Source organism: Lutra lutra, chromosome 14 (assembly GCF_902655055.1).
Source record: "Lutra lutra chromosome 14, mLutLut1.2, whole genome shotgun sequence".
Taxonomy (NCBI): Eukaryota; Metazoa; Chordata; class Mammalia; order Carnivora; family Mustelidae; genus Lutra; species Lutra lutra.
In genome coordinates, this window is record NC_062291.1 from 24,004,596 (window position 1) to 24,023,438 (window position 18,843).

The 18,843-nt window shown below is 42.7% G+C and overlaps 2 protein-coding genes across 19 annotated transcripts in view; one reads left to right on the plus strand and one right to left on the minus strand.

Annotated features, from left to right (window-relative positions):
• Positions 1-18,843, minus strand: part of RHOBTB1 (Rho related BTB domain containing 1) — a 122,513-nt gene that overhangs the window by 56,433 nt on the left and 47,237 nt on the right. For 4 of the 18 annotated variants that reach the window (XM_047701893.1, XM_047701891.1, XM_047701892.1 and 1 more), the window contains exons 3-4: positions 6,960-7,010; positions 6,454-6,565 (exon numbers count right to left, since the gene is read on the minus strand). The exons of 2 other annotated variants lie outside the window; for them this stretch is intronic. The gene's annotated coding sequence lies outside the window, so the exon portion shown is untranslated. Of the gene's footprint in view, positions 1-6,453; positions 6,566-6,959; positions 7,027-8,723; positions 8,853-9,112; positions 9,250-9,791; positions 9,928-12,983; positions 13,097-18,843 lie in introns of those variants that run through there. 12 more of the 18 variants (XM_047701899.1, XM_047701897.1, XM_047701889.1 and 9 more) reach the window with 12 other exon arrangements.
• LOC125084369 (translation initiation factor IF-2-like) lies at positions 1,966-18,668 on the plus strand. The gene is made up of 3 exons (XM_047701611.1): positions 1,966-2,091; positions 8,609-9,773; positions 16,736-18,668. Exons 1-3 carry the CDS (start codon positions 1,966-1,968, stop codon positions 16,864-16,866), a joined length of 1,422 nt encoding a protein of 473 aa, XP_047557567.1. The 3' UTR covers positions 16,867-18,668.

An 18,843-nucleotide genomic window follows, 5' to 3' on the forward strand; every position in this document is an offset into this window, starting at 1 on the left:
TTGTATTTTTCTTTAAATAAGATACATGTCAGTAAAAATGTTTTAAATTCAGATACTTAGGCCCTAACAAAGATCTACTGACTGTAGGTTACGGTTTTCCTGGGGGTATTCCAGTGCAAAGCAAAGGCTGAGAATCACTTGACGGGAGGATCTACGTCCAACGGTGGGCTGGAGGCAGCCCCCACCAGCTCATGAGAACTAGTTGTTAAATTTGCAGGATTTTTGCAAGCCCGTTAAAGCATAATGAACAGAGCTGTCAGGTTACTGTGTTGTACACCTCAAATTAATGTAACACTGGGTGTCACTGCACGTCAATAAACAAATAAACACATAAATAAAATAGGCTCAGTATTAAAAATTAAATTCCACAGTTTTGATTAAAGAAATTATACTAAAAACAAAGGTGCTAAATGCTCAAAACTCACCATTTTCTAATTCTCTTACTACATTTTACTGTTACCTACATTTTGAGGTTATTTATGCTAATTTTATCTGTATGGTGGAAATGTTGGATAGCAGTGGGCTACTGGGCCATCTCTCCCCAACTCCACACCCAGTCACAACGGTGGCTTGAAAATGGCCTTGGTGGGAGTCTTTACACCACAGAAATTGGCAACCACTGGAATTTAGGGCTTGCTTTGTTGTTCTGTTGCCTGTCTTAAGAAAATGATTAAAAAAGGTTAACAACGCAAATTAAACTTAAAAGTGGATTACAGGTGGAGCTGTTACATTGTGAATAGTACATTTAAGGAAATATCTTTACACCATTTAAAAGCTATTATCCAGTTCAGCAGAGAAGTTATTCATATCTTTGATAAATGAGTACAGTTCTGACATGTCTTTGTTGTTGCACTTCTAGCTTGCTTATTAACATAATGGAAAATATCAGCCAACATTTATATGGGAATTACACTCCTTCATCAATTGTACCACAGGTAGGTTATGGATAAAAGGGTTCAGCAAAAACCAACCAGCCTTCTGTAAAACCCAACTGGCTTTATGGAATTTACAATAAGGAGTATTGTCTATTTTTTTTATTATTTGCAAAGTGTATGCTACATACATTCTTTATGTCAGTAAAATTTATAATCGACTTATGTATGCACATAAATGCCTTCTTTTTTTCCGGGAGAGCTGGTTGATTTACTAGCACACTGCCGTGTATGTACCTCCCTTCCATGTTTAAGATTCCACAACTGCCTATTATGATTTAAGAAACAAGCAAACAGAATAAGGTGGGAGTCTTACAGCCTGGAAGGCGTGAGTTTCAGCCTAAGCTACAGTAACATCTAGACTTTAGACCTTTCCTGCTTAAAATGGTGTCTTTAGACCAGCTGTTTTGGCATCGCTGGGGAGTCTCAGGGAAACCCATCATCTCAGGTCCCATCCCAAAACTCCGGAATCAGAATCCGCTCCATATCAAGATGCCCAGGTGATCTGACTGCACAATAAGTCGAGAAGTACTGCTTTACAAATAAACTCCTCGGGGGCACCTGGGTGGCTCAGTGGTTTAAGCCTCTGCCTTTGGCTCAGGTCATGATCTCGGGGTCCTGGGTCCGAGGCCCGTGTCAGGCTGTCTGCTCAGCAGGGAGCCTGCTTCCTACTCTCTCTCTGCCTGCCTCTCTGCCTACTTGTGGTCTCTGCCAAATAAACAAAATCTTAAAAAAAACAACAACACACACACAACAAACTCCTTGCTGTGAAGTGAGATTTATACAACCAATTTGAGACTAGTCATCAGGTTAGGGGCAATCTAGCAGTTCGTAATCTTGGAGCAGCTAGCCACGGTTTAGCCACTTCTAAACCCCAAGAAAAGACATACATCTTGCAATTTACCTTTGGCAAACAATGAAAGGGAGACTGTGCCTCTAGGAAAATAAAGGTGATCCTGGGCCCCTCGGATTATTAATTTAAAAAGGGGGAGAAAGTTCAATAAGAAAAAAACCATCAGAGCAGATTTCCTCCATGTCCGTGACGAAGAGGATGTGCTGCCAAAGACTTGGTTCCAAAAACCCGAAGCAGGGCAGCGAGTGCCACATGACCCAGCGTGGCAGCTGGGGAGAGGAATGTGATGAAACACTTCCCAGAGATGTAATTTCGGCCTGGGTAGTTATCAGGCGCTGAGGGTGAAAGGGGAAATTGTAGTGCTTATGTTTTTCCTATCGATAGATTAGTCAGCAACACAGGACGAAAATAAAAGATAGGGCCAGAACACAGACAGCCCTTCACGCTTGAGTTAATTGAAATGATGGTAGGCAAGTCTCACGTATTTTGAAATTGAAAGCAAGAATGTTCTACCGGGGACACCTGGGTGGCTCAGTTGGTTGAGCAGCTGCCTTCGGCTCGGGTCATGGTCCCGGCGTCCTGGGATCGAGTCCCACATCGGGCTCCTTGCTTGGCGGGGAACCTGCTTCTCCCTCTGCCTCTGCCTGCCATTCTGTCCTCCTGTGCTCGCTCTCTCTCCCTCTCTCTCTGACCAAAAAAAAAAATAAATAAATAAAAATGTTCTACCGGCAATAATATTCTCTGGAAGTATTTCTTAGTTACTTGGCTGAAAATACAGTAGTTGCTCTGGGATGCGAGGGTCTAAGTGGAAAACACGTTCAATGCTTCAACAGTGACTGGAAGGAAATGGGAGCCACAAATCTCCCAAGAAGAGCTTGGTATTACTTTGCAGCAGATACTGAAGCAATAAAAATCATTCAAGAATGCCGTGGTAACCCTACAGTGCAAGGAAGACCAATGTAATTGTGAATGGGCCACTGGGACCCCAGGAGACCACTGGGCGCATTTTTACCCAAGAAAGGAGGTTACTATAACAACCCCTTGCAACGTCATAATTCAAACAACTCAAGTTCATTTAGGGGAAACATAATAACATTTTCCCTTGTAATACTCTAGGAAGGAGAAGAAGAGAGCTATCCCCTACTGAGCACCAACTATGTGCTTCCTGTGTGTGATTTCATAGCATCTCTAGAATTCTCTAAGAGATGTGATACTATCCCCACTTTATAGATGAGAGAAATGAGGTCCAAAGACGTATTTCCCTGCAGCATAGTTAGTAAAAAGCCAGAAGTCCATAGACAAAATTGTAAAGCTCCATACTTGATTAAAACAGAGGGTTCCACAAAGACAAGGCGGAGGAGATGGGAGTGGGGCTGCTGTGCTTTGAGTCAGTGGGAAGCTAGCCCTACATTGGTGTTAGTGCAGAAAAGTGAGGTTTCTCTTAGGGCCCACTGTATGTTTCTTTACACTGCTAGAGTCCTCTTATCGCCCATTTCTGGGTGTGTCATAGGTTTCTGATGGATTTTTTTACTTGATAGCTGCAATTCTGGCTACATGGAAGGGTTTGGAAGACTTGGCACTTTTCAGGCCATGTTATGTACTAGAACTGAGTGCTGGGCTAGGACTTGGGAACCCAGGTTCACTTCCAGCTGCATCCATTCCTAACCAGGAGAGTGGGTAAGCTAGAGCTCTTCTCTGGGTGGCAGGCATTTTCACTTACATGAGATCATCTTAAGTGTCTCTAAGGACTTTTCTGGATGCATGATTCCACCCCCCATGACTCAACTGCTTAAGATTTGACTTAGTCAAAATACATTAGAAATGACCTAGAGAGTTAACAAATTTGTCCAGACAAGTCTATGTGGCTCGAGTTAGATCAAAAGCAAAACAAACAAAAGAAAACAACCCCTTAAGAATAATTATTTAACTCCTGTGTCTACTATCTGCAAAAATAACCTGGAATGAAATGGTTTAAAGTATTCCCCTCCCCTGCCCTCCAGGAGTTGATTTAAAGCAAACACTTGTTCAGGTTCTTAGGCAGACCTGGGTGCAAATCTAAGCTCTACCTTCTGTTAGCTCTTTGAATTTAACGTATCTGAGTTCCCTTTTTTTTTTTTTTTTTTTTTTTGCTTCTGTAAAATTGGGATTGATAATTTTAGTTGAAATGCAGTAAAATGTCTGGCATCTATTAGGAGCATAATTATCTCTGGTTATTGTTAGTCCAGTGCTCGTTAGGGGTTTGGACTATGGTTGATTAACAATTCAAAGACACTTTCTTCACAGAGGAATGGAGTCTGAGATGGTAACCTCATTAGCATGGGGAACTTGGCATTAACCTGTGTCTATGCAATAAATAAACACAGATGCAGAGTGGAGAAATGAGATTGCTTCTTGTGTACCTACTGGCATCTCCTTCTTTCTTTGTAAAAGTTCCGAATTCACCCCTTAGTGGATGGAACCTTACTAGAGACATGCTAATGTACTTGATGGGACAGCTGGCGGGAGTATTTGGAGACAGAAGTGTCCGGGGACATCTGGAAGGAGTGGCTGTCATACCCACCATTCATGTCAGTTTCTTTACTTGCCTATTTCCCAATTTCTGCCCTATGTGCACAAGGAACACAGGATTTCAGGAAGAGGAGGCAGCAACTTTGTTTATAAATGAAAAAAATAATTTGGAGGCTGATATATAACTAACCAGCACATACACATCCCATCCATTTGAGTAACTGCCTCTTGACCTTCCCAGCAAAGCTTCCCTCCCTCTCCCTCTCCCACCTCCTGCCCCTTCCTACACAACATAAGCCACTTTTCGTGACTTAAGTTTCCTTCCTTCTCCAAGTTTTGTTTTGGTGTTGTGCGGTTGGTAGGAAGCCTGAGTGGAAAAAAGAAGATGAACATAAAAACCAAATTCATATCTTTGAACCCTATTACATGAAGCAAGAGTGAGGCCTTCAAACAATGAGACTGAACTGCCTGTTTTCTAAGAGAATACCAATAGGAAAGATTTTTAAAAATTCCTCTGTTTTCTACAGGCAAATTTCCTGGGTGAAGAACAATAAGATTTCAAGCGTTTCCACCCATGTTTCAAGATAGGTCAAACGTATGAACCAAAGCCTTCTGAATAAAGCAAATGAATGATTGCTATTTAGATTATTATTAGGGATAACATGCTAATTGTAAGGTCTTGCTAACATATAACTCAGAATATAATTTTATTTTTTATTTATTTATTTTTACATTTTTTAAAAAGTACATTCTGTGCCAAACATGGAGCTCAAACTCGGGTCCCCAAGGTCAAGAGTCACATGCTCTACAGACTGGCCCAGCCAGGTGCCCCTAATTTTACTTTTTAAATAACTACAGGTTTATAGTCGCGATACTGGTATTTTTGTGACATAGCACTGCCACAGTTAACTAAGTATCAGTTGATGGTGAGGTCTTAACCTGCAATGCGATCTTCTCAGTGTTCCTATGATCTATTCTGTAATGATACGCTGTAGAACCACTTGTCAGAACCAAGTTGTTATAGGACAGTTTATAACAACCCCTTAAATGCTTAAAAGTATCTCTTAGCTAATTAAGCTTTTAGGGTTATTAGCTTGAGTTGGGGATATCAGTACATTTAAAAAAAAAGATAACACATTAAGGTTTTCTTTACTAATTTCATTTTTTTATTACTCCTTCATATAATACTCCCTGAGAAGGATTGACAACTGTTAGAAATTAGTCTACAAAAAGTAGACAAGATGGGAAGAGAAGGCTGTCAATCCTGGTAAAAACTGAAAATGTCCTGCTTAATCTTTACTGGCCATTTTCAGGACTTTGGTTGGGATTTATCTATTATGCACCCAAATTTATCTACATGGCACATTTTAGACAAATGAAGGTTCCAAAAAGAATTGAGTGCTTTAAAGTATCACGCTAAATAGTAATGTTTTCTCAAAGATGCTGTGCAGATTCAAACAGCTCACAATTTCGTTACAAAGTTTTTGAAGCAATAACACCTTTGAGTTTGAGATACTGTAATTTAGCAGTTCTAGATGACTGCATAATCTCTCCCTGTTGGGCTGAAATTCTACCTTCTGTCTTTTCCTAGACTCTCACTCATTTATCATTTAACCAGACAAAATGTGTGCTTAAAATTTTTTCCATGCAAATATGGAATTGCAAAGTAATCTCATAGAGTGGAAAACACTGAACTTCTCGTAAATGTACCACTGACCTCCCAATTTAGTCTTTTGGCATGTATGATCTGATTTATCCTCTAATTTTTTATACATGAATATTTACTATCTTGCCTTTTAAATCTATTTTTAAGATCCTTAAGACCAGACATCCCCTGATAAAAACTTTCTTAAATCTTAGTACTATGCCAGAAAGTACACAAGGATACTTATTATTATGCCATTTTATTTAAGAGAAGGTATTTATTTTTTTGCAACAGTTGGGCCATTTCATGGTATTATATTAGCTGTAATTACCAAGTTATCTTAGACAACTCACTTAACCTTTCTTGGCCCCAATTTCCCTACTAGAGAAGAATTTTTCAACTAGAAAGTCTAGGTTTTAGTGTAAGGCAGATTAAAAAAAAATACTATTTCTTCCATTTCCTAGAAGTAGGAATTGAATATATTATTTAACCTCTCTGAACTTCCAATTCTTCACCTGTCTTTTGCAGCTCAAGAGAGTAGTTTCTCCTCACAGGGTATTTGTTTTAGATGCAGAATGAGAACATAAATGTAAAGGATGCAACACATTATCCAAACTTCGGTTCGTGCTAAAAAAAAAAAAAAAAAGAGCTATTATTATGCCAAGTTTCTTCTAGCTCTAGAGTGCTAAGATTAGGATAGAAGTAAAACCTTAATTATCAAACTCCCAGATCCCCAGCATCCTCAGTGGTTCTTACATCCGTTTGATCCCCACCGCTCCAAAAAAGTCATAAAGTACAAACCGATTCTAAGGTCCATTTTAGTAACATTTTACTCAAAGAGTAAAGAGGATAATTTTGTTAATCACTGAACCTGTGATGTTCATAACGGAGTCCATGAAAAAATTGTAAAGACAAATCATTTTGAGACAAATGACCGAGAAATCTGCTCTGAAATCCATGCTCAGAATTAGACACAAAATGTTATCCATCTACGGTCATGGGTTTGCACCGAGACACTGACCTGGCTTTCTGGAAGTGAAGAACGGAATACCCTGTTCACAGCTGGACTTACCTACATGAAAGAGAGAAAGACTTGTAAGTCCTACTGCTGGCCAGGAGCGCATGGGGAGCCACTACAATTTTCAACACACAGTTTTCCCCCCCCATCCCCAAAGGGCAGAATCTGCTTTACTTGTGCTAAGTGCCAGTGTTGAAGTGGCATTTCTTTGGGTCAAACACATCCTGAAATAGCTAGGTTAACATTTTGTAGCATTTGTGAAAATATATTTCTGAACATTTGGGGATGATATAAAAAAAAGTACTTGGCCCAAACCCACAGATGAGAACAAGGAAAACCTTCCAGGCATTTTACCATAGAGAAGTCATAGAAATGGACATACTATTCCTCCAAAACAACATTTTGGGGCAATATCATCATAAGTAAGAGATGAAAGGATTCTACTTTTCCCTATTTAATATTTGTATAGTTTATAAGTTGTGATATTGGGCCAATGGCATCAAGTTACCTGTGCTCCTATTTTCACTTCTGTGATCACACACAGCCCCAAGTACTTAAATTTACACTACCTTTAAAATTTGGGAAAATAACCAATGGGTAAGTTTAGAAGAATGCTGACCATGATTTTATTGCTTCCCAATGTTATTCAAAGTCTTCTACACTGAGAGGAACTGGTTAAATCCCTTTCCCACTAGTATGTCTGAATATGATCCAGGAGTCTCAGAGGCAACCTAATATAATAATTTACTGCCTACCCCACCTGCAGAGCAGTAGGCAGACATTATTTATACTGAAAAGAACTTGTGTTTATTTTCTAGCAACCAGAGACTCTTAGACATCTACAGAGTTATTGGAAAGGAAATGTAATTCCAAATTTCTAAAGAGTGTTTGTAAATAAACTTACGAATGTATGTTTAGAAAAGCCTAGAGCTTGCTGGAGGTCACAAGAACAGAGCCTTTTGGCTATTTATATCTGCTGATAGTGAGAGGACTTTATACAAAGATGAGAGCTACCAGTAACAATATTTTCTTCACTTTAGACAGGATACACAGTAGAGTGTAGAATATGCAGCACAGCCCTGGTTGAGGAGGGGGGAGCCCAAAACTGGAGAAATCTCAAGTTGAGCCTCTGGCTGGGGTCCAACAGAACTGTTGGGGGGAGTTCAAAGTCAAGGCGACTCTTCAGGTCTTAACTTCCTAGAGTTTCCTAGGTCTGGGTGCCTTTGTATTTAAATCAACCTTCATGCATTCGCCCCCAACCCCCCAGCAAATGTGTACAGTCAGCTCGAAAGGCACAGCTTGTGTGCTGACATGCAAAGCCAAGTCAAAACCCTGTGCTTGGCGCTCCCTTCTAACTTTCTGGCTTGTCCAAGTCTAAATATTGACATTGCTCCTCAGTTGAGATGTTTGATACTGCTGAGGATAGAAAAGGCGCAGCTAAAAGTAGGATCTAATGATATATTTTTACATAGTTGTGCCTTTCTTCCACTTCCTTTTTTTTTTTTTTTTTTTTGAGAGGGGGTTGGCGTCCCTTGTCTGCAATATCTCCCCTCTCCACCCTCCTCCCTATTGTTCTTCCCGAAAGCCGAGCACACAGAGACAAGGTAAGGTGTTTTGCAAGCCCCTCATGGCAGCTCCCAGCGTTGTCACAGCAACTCACAACAGACTCCATAGACACGGGGTTGGGGGTAGGGAGCGCCAAACTGTGGGCTGACCGACCAGTCAACTCTCAAGGGGGTGCAAGCTCTAAAGGGACGAGCGATCCACCTTTTCGAGTCCTCCGGCTCCCCACCACTGTTCTTCGAAGAGCCCTCTTGCCGACGCGGCACCACCCCCTCCCTGGCGCAGCCAGCCCGCTAAGGGTGCCTGTTGTACATTTTCTCAGCTCCAAGAAGGGGTGCGGCTGTGCGGGCGCTCCTAGAAATCTCTTCTGCTTGCCTCTGATGCGAGGGTTCCCGGCCTCGCCGAGAGGCGAGGGCGGCTCCCACAGCAGCTCGGTCCCACAACTCTCTGTCGGGACGCTGCTGGCCGCGTGGCGCGGCCCGGCGCCCCACCCTCCCCACGCCACCCGCTGGGGGCCCGGGCGGTGGGGGCTCCGCGGCGGCTGCTCGAAGAGTAAGTTTCATACCACAGCGCACTCACGACACAGAACCTACCCTGAAGCCGAGCGAGACGCGAGCTCCCTCCGCCTTCAAGGGTTGGGGGGAGCGGGGGGGTCCCCGCCACTCAGCAGCAGCCACGACTGCGCGCGGTCGCGGGTGTGCGGGACCCCTGCGCGCCGCGTGCCGCCCGCCGCCCAACTTTGCACAAAGGCAGCATGGCACTGCCTCGCCTGTCGGGCTCTCCCAGCGCCGCGGCCGCTCTTCCCCGTCCGGGGGAGAGGGGCTCGCCCTTTCCCACCCCAGCCCTCCCCTTCTCCTCTTGCCCCCACCCCGCTCCCAGGCGGGCCAGCCGGGCGGAACCGAGCGCCCGGCCCCGAGCTCCGCCGCCTTGGCGGCCGCCGCTCGCACTGTGACGTTAGCAGCCTTCGCGGCTATTTATATCCACACGATTGGATTTCATTCATGAAACCCGGGCCTGGTGTGTCTGTGCGCTGGGGCGCCGGTGGCAAAGGTGCCTCAGCTTTACGCAGACCCGGGGGGCCCGGGGCTGGGAGGCAGACTGCCCGGGACGAACATGCGCGGAGCCGGGAGACCCTGACCCTTCTCCCAGGCGGCCGGGAGGGTCGGGTCAGGGCGATTGGGGCCCCCGTCCCTGTCCCCGGCACCCCACCCACACCCGTACAACTGCTGGCCCTTTGTCCCAGGCTCTGGAAAAGTAAGTTGGGCCACTAACCGGCTGGGCAGCATGGCTTTCTTCTCCCTAGGAGCTGACCGGCCGCGGACTCCGAGGGAGGACATTGGCTTTTGTTTCAAAAAAAACGAGCCCAGCTGCTGACTAAGGACTGCGTTAGCCCAGCCTCCTCCTCTCCTGGGAAGCTGCACGTGCTGGCGGGCTCCCCCCTCTGGGTTACCTTCCTCTGTGACTTGGGGTCCCCGTAGGGGGCGTAAGCACGACGTGACTGTCCCCCCACCTGAGGAAGGAGGGGATTTACAACCTCCTGCAAATGGCTGAGTGAGGAAGTGAAATTGGCTTTGGGTGTTCATGGGTTGTCAGCATTCTTGAAAGCCCAGGACAGTCCATCCCTCCTGATGAACTTTTCTCCTCGCTCTTCAAGGCTGACTGACCTCTGCGGACAGGGCCAGGGGTCGTGTGTATGCATTCACAGAGCAAATACTGTGTGCCCACAGTATGTTAGATACCCTGTCCAGCTCTAAGAAAGTCACAATGCACACGACCAGCCTTGTCCTAGGCCCTCAAGGAGCTTTCAGTTAGTCTGCTAAAATTAGTGTGCCTTAAACCTCCTCACTCCCCGCCTATAAAAAAAGGCAACTGGCGGATAAAGGTATTGAGGTGTTTTGCTACCTTAAGGAATTCATTCATTTAATAAACCTGCTTGGAGGTGCTGTGTACCACGAGGATACAAAGAGGGCAGCAGTGTGTCCTTAGTCCCCAAGGAGTTCTCAGGTACTGTGTTCCTGAGATGTTGAAGGGCTCGGAAAAAGGGAGCCTTTTAAGGGTAGCCAGCTTTATTTAAGCCATCCCCGGTGAACTGTCTTTGGAAATGGAGTTATTGGTCCATAACCTCTGATGCCCAGAAGATAGGGTAGTGAAAAGTCAGGTATGGGGTTCTGCTCTAAGAATTTCAAGACAGAGACATAAAAGGGTGCAATCATTTACTGGGCACAAAACAAACTTCCTTAGTCTATTTAAAAGTGACCCCATTTTGAAAGGCTTAATCAATACAGATTCTTTTCAGGAACACATTTCTTGGGAAAAGTTAATTAACCCTGTTATTCCTAGCAATCAGTCCTTTTTATTGCAAGCTATTTCTCTTCAAGCTGCCCTGGAGGCTAAGAAATAGGGTAGAAACTCAAAAGAAGCAGAATGTATATGTATTGCAGTGCGCATATATGGCAGGCAATGGTCTAGGAGGTTTAAAACAATTTTCTCATTTAATACAACAACGGATGAGGTAGATGCTATTATCATCGTAACAATTTTATACGTGAGAAACTGAGGCATGCAGAAGTAAGGCTTTTTTGTTGTTGAGATTTTGACAGCTGCATTTGCACCTGTGTTAGCCTATGCCAAAGCCTTCTTTTATCACTAAACTGCTTTTTGACATCCTGCCTCTCTTCACTTTCTTTCATTTTCTCAGTTATGAATTAAGAGTTAAGTGCCATGCTTAAGTAGCAGGCAGGTGCTAGGACCAGAAAGATACCTATGCAAATACCCAAAGTTAGCAGGCTACCATTTGCCATCGATTCCCAGGAGGCAGTGAGGCTCAGCTCTTCTAGAAGGCGCTTCTTCTATATGGCCCAAAGAACAAACCGTCACTATAGGACTACCCAGTTTGATGCCTCTGAGGGAAACTGATAGGAAGAACTTCCAGGAAAATAAATCGGTGTAAATAGTAATTCAGATAAGGCAGAGGAAAAGTCACAGTTCTAGGAAGTCCTTCCAAACAAAAAAATGTGATCTGAGGATGAGATTGCTTCAGTGGTGCTTTGTAGCCCCCAAAGTTTACACATAAAACCCCTGATTCTGGAAAAGTGCGAGAAAATGAGCAAACAGCACAGACTATATTATGCCAACAGGAAAGGAGAGAAAAGGAACAATACAAAGAGTCCTGGGAGTCACTGCCATGAATGTATCCGTCTTCTTGCTATTACCATAAAATAATCTACATTTGCATACTAAAATTGTTGCATGCTAATAAAATCAATACTATTAGCTTTTAATAAATATTCAAAATTGGTATTTAAGCTTAATTAAACCAATACTGTGTATTTAAACACTTTTGGGACTGCATTGCAGAAAAGCAGTGTAGAAATTTTTGACTGACTTTTATGGTAAATATTTACCAAAGTCATAGAATTAAAAAAAAATTCCGGGCGCCTGGGTGGCTCAGTGGTTTAGGCTGCTGCCTTCGGCTCAGGTCATGATCTCAGGGTCCTGGGATCGAGTCCCGCATCGGGCTCTCTGCTCAGCGGGGAGCCTGCTTCCCTCCCTCTCTCTGCCTGCCTCTCTGTCTACTTGTGATTTCTGTCAAATAAATATATAAAATCTTTAAAAAAAAATTCCCACAAGACACAGAACTGTTCCATTATCACAAATGAACTTCCACATGCTATGCTCTTTGTATGTGCATCCCCCCAACATTAATCTGTTCTCCATCTCCAGACTTTTGCCATTTTGAGACTGTTAATTAGTGGGGAACATATAGTTATTGTTGTTGTTTTTTAACTAAGCATAATGCCCTTGAAGTTCACCCAGGGAGTTGCTTGTATCACTAGCTTGTTCCTTTTTGTTACTGAGCAAATTTCTATTATATGGATGTACCAGAGTTTTTCATCTGTTTGCCTCTTGAAGGATGTTTCCAGTATTTTGCTATTACCAATAACATTTCTGTAAAGGTTCGTGCATAGTTTGTATGAACATAAGTTTTTATGTCTTTGGGATGAATGCCAAAGAATACAATTGTTGGGTCACATGCTAAGAAACCATCAAGCTATGTTCCAGAGTACCATAAACATTCCCACCACTAATGTACAAGAGGTCTAGTTTCTGCACATTCTCACCAGCATTCACTATATTTTTAATTCACTTGTTCAGTAATTTTGTAGGGACAGCTCATTTGTTTTAATTTTCATTTCCCTAATGGCTAACGATTTTGAACATCTTTTCACGTTCATTGTTGCTACCCATATCTCTTTTTGCTGCAATATCTGTTCATGTCTTTGGCCTATTTTGTAATTGGATTTTTTTTTAACTATTGAGTTTTTTCAAAAATATATTCTAGGATCATAGAATTCTCAAATTGCAAGTTAAATAAGACCTCAAGATCATTCTATTTTCAATTCAACCACTTGTTCAACATTTCTGTTACCATCAGTTTTATAGAGAATAGTCTCAGATACTTACATAAAGTATTTCCAAGGACTTACATAAACCTTCTATAGAGAGAGCCTTCTCAAGATTATTTTATACACCTGCATTTTAGCGGTGGGTAACAGACTTCCACAGAACTGCCAGCACGTGGCTGCAGCCCAAGGTGCCGAGGCCCCGCCTCCGCGCAGGCGCATACGCTGCTCAGCGCCTGCGCCTGCGCTCCTCTTCCTCCTCTTCCTCCTCCTCCTCCTCCTCCTCCTCCACCTCCTCCTCCACCACCTCCTCTTCCTCCAGGTGCCTAGGCCCGGCGAGGCACCTGCGTTGGGCCACAGGCACAGGAGAGGAGGAGCTCCTTGCGGAGTCCGTCTCTTCTTCCTGGGATGTAGGATTTGGTGTTGTCATTGGCTGTTTAGAGGGGAGTGTCATGGGTGGCGAGTTCCCGGTGTTAGAGAAATTTCACGGGCCAGTACCACCAAGGCTTGAGCACGTGGGAGAGAATCCGCTCATCCCTGTGCCTGGTTTTAAGTACAGATGCGTTTGGTAGAAAGATGTTAAAAAACGGCTGTTGGTGCAGATTCCTGGAGTCACCACGACGGCTTTTGTGACAGCCAACAACCATGGCACTGTCAAGACGCAGTGGCTGGTGGCACAGTCGATCTGCTGGCCCACATTTGTGGGGTTTTCTGACTCTTAAAAGAAAGGCTTCTGGACTCCAGAGCAGAAGAAGAGCTCTGGGCCCTGGACTCAAGCAGCGGTTTCGTGGCGGTTTGCTTGGACAAATCGTCTTGCATGCCAGCTCTAGCTCCCACCACCGGGCTACCCGGTCTGCAGGAAAGGCTGTGCGTGGCTCTGGCGAATGGGGACAGCCAGGTAAGACTGACTCTATTCTAGGGCTCTTCATTCACGGTAAGCATTGAAGGCCCACGAAGGAAATGACCTGACCCTCCTGGGACCTCTGCGTCTCCTGAGACCTTTCCTTGTATACAGGAATTCTAGCGCTTCTGCCACGGTAGCTGTTTCTCTGAGATGTCCGACTACTCTGGGGCCAGATGTTGCGCAGCATTCCATATGGTCGGGAGGGGCCCTTCCCCAGCTTTCGTATAGTTCATACATCACCAGCCTGGAAACACCTGCCATCACAAAAGCTTTCTGTCCCGAATACTACAGGCAGACTTTGTGAATCTGTATGTGTTTATAGTGTTTTTCATCTGGGTGAGACCCAGAAAACCCTTAAGTCCAAGTGGCTAAGCTGTGCTGGTTTTTGACTGCTTGGGTATTTATCTGGGGTGTTTTTCAAACTCTGGAGATCTCTGAAGCTTCTATTTTCTGTTCACTGTTCTGGGGAAATCTAAGCTAGTCTTGGCTGTGGGAATCAACTGGAAGAGATAACCCTTTACCCGAAAACTCCCAAGTGGAAATGAACTCCTAGCCTTGGATTTGTAGTCCACTTATCACTGTCAGTCCTGATTTAGTCTCTGTGACAAACTTTTTCTGAAGCACCATTTAAGTATAGATAGATCCAGAAGGTATCTATGGTAGCTGGGTCCATCTACCTACCATCTGTAGGTAGATGGATAGACAGATGAATGCATGAATACTCCAGATAATCTAGTGGCTCTAATTTTGGAATTTTTGTGATTACTCTTTTAGAGATAGAAGAATTAAATACTATTTTTCTATGAAGGCAAAAAGGTTTTTCATATTGGAGTTCCTATCTTACCAGGCACTAATGGATCTAGGTCCTGTGATGGAAACCTACACAAAAGTATTCTTAGAGTATGGTAAATGTGTTTGTGCAGGTTTACATAAAAATCTGTATGGGGATGCCTGGGTGGCTGATTGGGTTAAGCATCCAGCTCTTGATTTTGGCTCAGATCATGACCTCAGGGTTCTGAGATTGAGCTTTGAGTAGGGCTTCATGCTCAGCGGGGAGTGATCGTCTCTCCTTCTGCCTTTCCCTACGCCCCTCTGCTTGCTCGTGGATGCTCTATCTAAAACAGATAAATAAATCTTAAAAAAAAAAATCCTTTCTGTGTAGATCCATTCATTAGGTTTTCTGTTGGGTTGGGGTGAGTTTGATAAAAATGTGATTTTGCAAGCTCCACAAATCTGACTACATTCTCTTCCTGTCAAAATTTCTCTCACTAAGATGGTGTTCCACTGGTCTAGCTCAGCATGTGTAAGAGGAGGTAGTAAACAGATTTTATGGTTTTCTACGTCTTTGTTTAGTATGGTGTTCCTAATTGGAAGACATATGTCATACCTTTTAAAAATTGTTTTATTTCTTAAAGATTTTATTTATTTATTTATGTGACAGAGAGAGACATGGTGAGAGAGGGAACACAAACAGGGGGAGTGGCAGAGGGAGAAGCAGGCTTCCGGCTAAGCAGGGAGCCGGATGTGGGGCTTGATCCCAGGACCCTGGGACCATGAGCTGAAGGCAGACGCTTAATGACCAAGCTACCCAGGCATCCGTATGTTATACCTTTAGAAGAAGAAAATGTTTATCTTTGATTTTTTAAAGTAAAATATGATTTTAAAAGTAAAAGTGTGATTCTTATATAAAAATATGAAAACATATATCATACCTCTAGAAAGAAGAAAAACACAACTGTCTAATTATGATGTGTATCTTTGATTTTTTTTAAAGTAAAAATATGATAAAAATCTGCATGTGAAAGGGACATTTGTTTCAGGAATAAGCTATATTCATAATATTAAAAAGGTGTTAATGCTAGATTTCAACTTTACTTAATTAAAAACAAATGACAAGATTTATGTATCACAGCATATTTAAGGCTATCTTGCCTGACCAACTGTTTCATACAAAAAAATACAAACTGTGTTCCTTTTCATGAAACAAGTGAAAAAAAAACCCACAAAAAACAAAACAAAACAAAAAATCCAAACACACATTAAAGGTAGTAGAAACAGGATGAAAATAAAATTATATTTTGACTATCCCACTAACAAGCCATGTAATTCTGTGCTAGACCCTTAATCCATTGCACCTCAAAGTTCCCTATGTAAAATGAGGCTAAGAATCATAACTTTCTAAAAGGTTGTTAAGAGGACTAAGTGAAAAAATGTTTGTGGAAAATGTGAAGTATGAAACCCTACACACACTGGGAAATGTGAAAATGGACTCATTATGAGGCCATTTAAAAACAGTGTGCCCCACAGGGTACCCCTTGATTTGCGAGTACCAAAGATCAATCACAGAGGAACTATATCATTCACAGAACTCATCTTTCAAGTGCTGACTCTAAGTATTACACATAATAGTCTCCACCAAAATCTCTTTAAGTAGGAAGTTTAATATTTGAGATTTGACGTTTTTGCTTTGCCAGTGACTTGCAACTGCTGCATTTTCTCCCTCATAGAAGTGAGCTAAACTACATGCAGAAACTAGAAAAATAAATAGACTACACCACACACACACACACACACACGCACGCACAGCCCATTTCATAAGAATAATTCGCCTATGCATAGATCACATTTTTCTGCTTACCCAGCATTTCTAATATACATATCACTTAATCTTCATGACAAGCTTGAGAATTATTATCTCAAGTATGGGAGACGGGGAAATGAAGTTTCCTAGAGGGTGACTTGCTGTCTGTGAGTAGAGGGGGAATGAGAATTCTTCCAAACCCAGAATTCTAACCCTGATCATCAGACCGTGTGAAAGTAACTATTCTAAGGTAATTCAGTGCACAGTAGACTAACTTATGCATAGATACCGCTTTAGAAGGAATACTATTTTTTTTTTTTTTTTTTAGAAACACCAGTAACCTGGAAGCCAACTCACCAGTCAGCCCCTAGGAAGAAAGCTGAAGCATGGAGATTTTCCTTAGTTGGCATTAGTCGCCTTTTCATAATGGTTCCTTATCTGAGAGCACTGAGGAGCTGATTCCTGTCCCTGGAGATGAGAACATCTGTCTTCGTGCACACAACTGAGACTCTCCTGAGTTCTATAAATATTTATGTTTATCGTCATATTTCACATGACCTCTAATTTACCACTTGGTAAACTCCCCTTTATGGACAAGTAGTTAACTGCGTCACATGTGAGTGATATAAGCAGTTAAACAGGTTAAGATCAATATTGAAGGAGCACAATCCCTTAGCTTGTAAACATAAGCTGTGGACTCCTGGGGTCCACAAAATCTGGGGTCAGGCACAAAATCTCACTTCCCATCCTTGTGTCTGTCTTAGGAAAAAACTGGGGTGGTGCTAACGGGCATGGTAGGGTCATTGTGTTTCCATACCCACAGAGCTTGAACAGCAGCGTGGGCAAGAAAGCCCACAGTGAATGGCTTTTAATAATGGTGAATGATAAAACTGGTATAAGACATTGTAGTTCTAACTTCTAATTACTCACATATACAGGCCACCTATGTTGCTTGTGAAAAAGCTGCCATTTTAAGGGAAAATTACTCTTCATGATTTCATTTGTTCCACTGTCATCACTGCCGACATCACATTGGTCATCCATGAAAAGGCACTTTGAGATCACAAAAACGGTTTGCAGAGATTAAAGTGTAATAAACAGGGAAGGTACTAGTGGGCATAAACAATGGTAATAAACACCAAGATTGCCACCGGACATTTTAATCCATAATTATGTTAGTCAGTATTGAGTAAGCAATACACTATGTGTGGGGGTGTGGTGCTAAATGCTTTCACACTCACAGTAACTCCTTTCAATGACTCTATGAGGGAAGGACCACTATCATCCCCATTTTATAGAAAAGGAAACGGAGGACTAGAAAGGTCAGGTCACTCGCCACAGGTCAAACTCCTATTTAAGTATTATTCATTTTAAAATAGGAACTTCTGATAGAGAGAGATTCCACTTTGATGTAATTAGGACTTCACACTTAGGATGCCTTATTCATTCAAAGTAATGCTGATTACAGTGTAGGACATTGCATTGTATAATTGGAACACTGATGGGCTACAGCTTCTCTTAAACTCTGACGTCAGACTCACAGAAAGTACCTCAATACTTTGTATTTTAGAAACCCCAGGTAGGTTAAAGGTTGAGAAGAGTTGAAGAGAGTTCATCTTTATGAGGTGATAACTTCGGGATTCTCGGGGTCCTTGACAAGATGGCCAGCACCTGGGGGTCAGGTGTCTGCGAGAGACCTGGCCTCACTGCCACCATGGCACAGAAAGCACATAATTTATGGAAAAATATACAATGCGATCTCTAGCTCATTTCTTGAAATTAAATTATTGCTCTACTTCGTAAAGGAACAAGTGCCATGCTATAATGGTTTCACCTTGTGCTGGCAATGTCAGGTTGATGAGATAAGAGGGGAAGGTTATGCAGAAAAATCCCAGCCCTTTTTAACAGATGATGTGATTATGAAGTCTGATATAAATATATGGGTAATACAGATAAGGCAGGGACTTAGGCTCCTAGTAAGCATATTATTCTTAATTACCAAGTGAAGAGTATTGCTTGATGTTTGAATATCCACTCTATCTAGTGGGGGGAAAAAGCTCTATACATAAGCATTCATTAGTTTGAAAGTGATTCTTCTTTCTTCCGAATTGTTGGCCAATCTGGAATTCCTATTGAAAACCCTGTGTACTTCATTCCTTTCTAAGTTACACGGCACCTGAAGGGCAGTGATATTTGTGTGGGGGCCAATCCAGACAACATCTCTTTTTATTTATATTTTTAAAATTTTATTTATTTATTTGAAGCCTGAGAGAGAAAGGGAGAGAGAGAGCACACTAACAGGGGGAGGGGCAGAGGGAGAAGCAGGATCCCCACTGAGCAAGGGTGCTGGACATGGGGCTCCATCCCAGTACCCCAAGATTATGACCTGAGCCGAAGGCAGATGCTTAATTGACTGAGTCACCCAGGTGCCCTCAA

Coding starts and splice junctions, on each gene's coding strand:
- LOC125084369 (XM_047701611.1), top strand. CDS start 1,966: ATGTCCGTGACGAAGAGGATGTGCTGCCAAAGACTTGGTTCCAAAAAC. Junction 2,092..8,608: donor ATGAAACACTTCCCAGAGAT/GTAATTTCGGCC, acceptor GCGTTGTCACAG/CAACTCACAACAGACTCCAT. Junction 9,774..16,735: donor TTGTCCCAGGCTCTGGAAAA/GTAAGTTGGGCC, acceptor TTTTTTTTTTAG/AAACACCAGTAACCTGGAAG.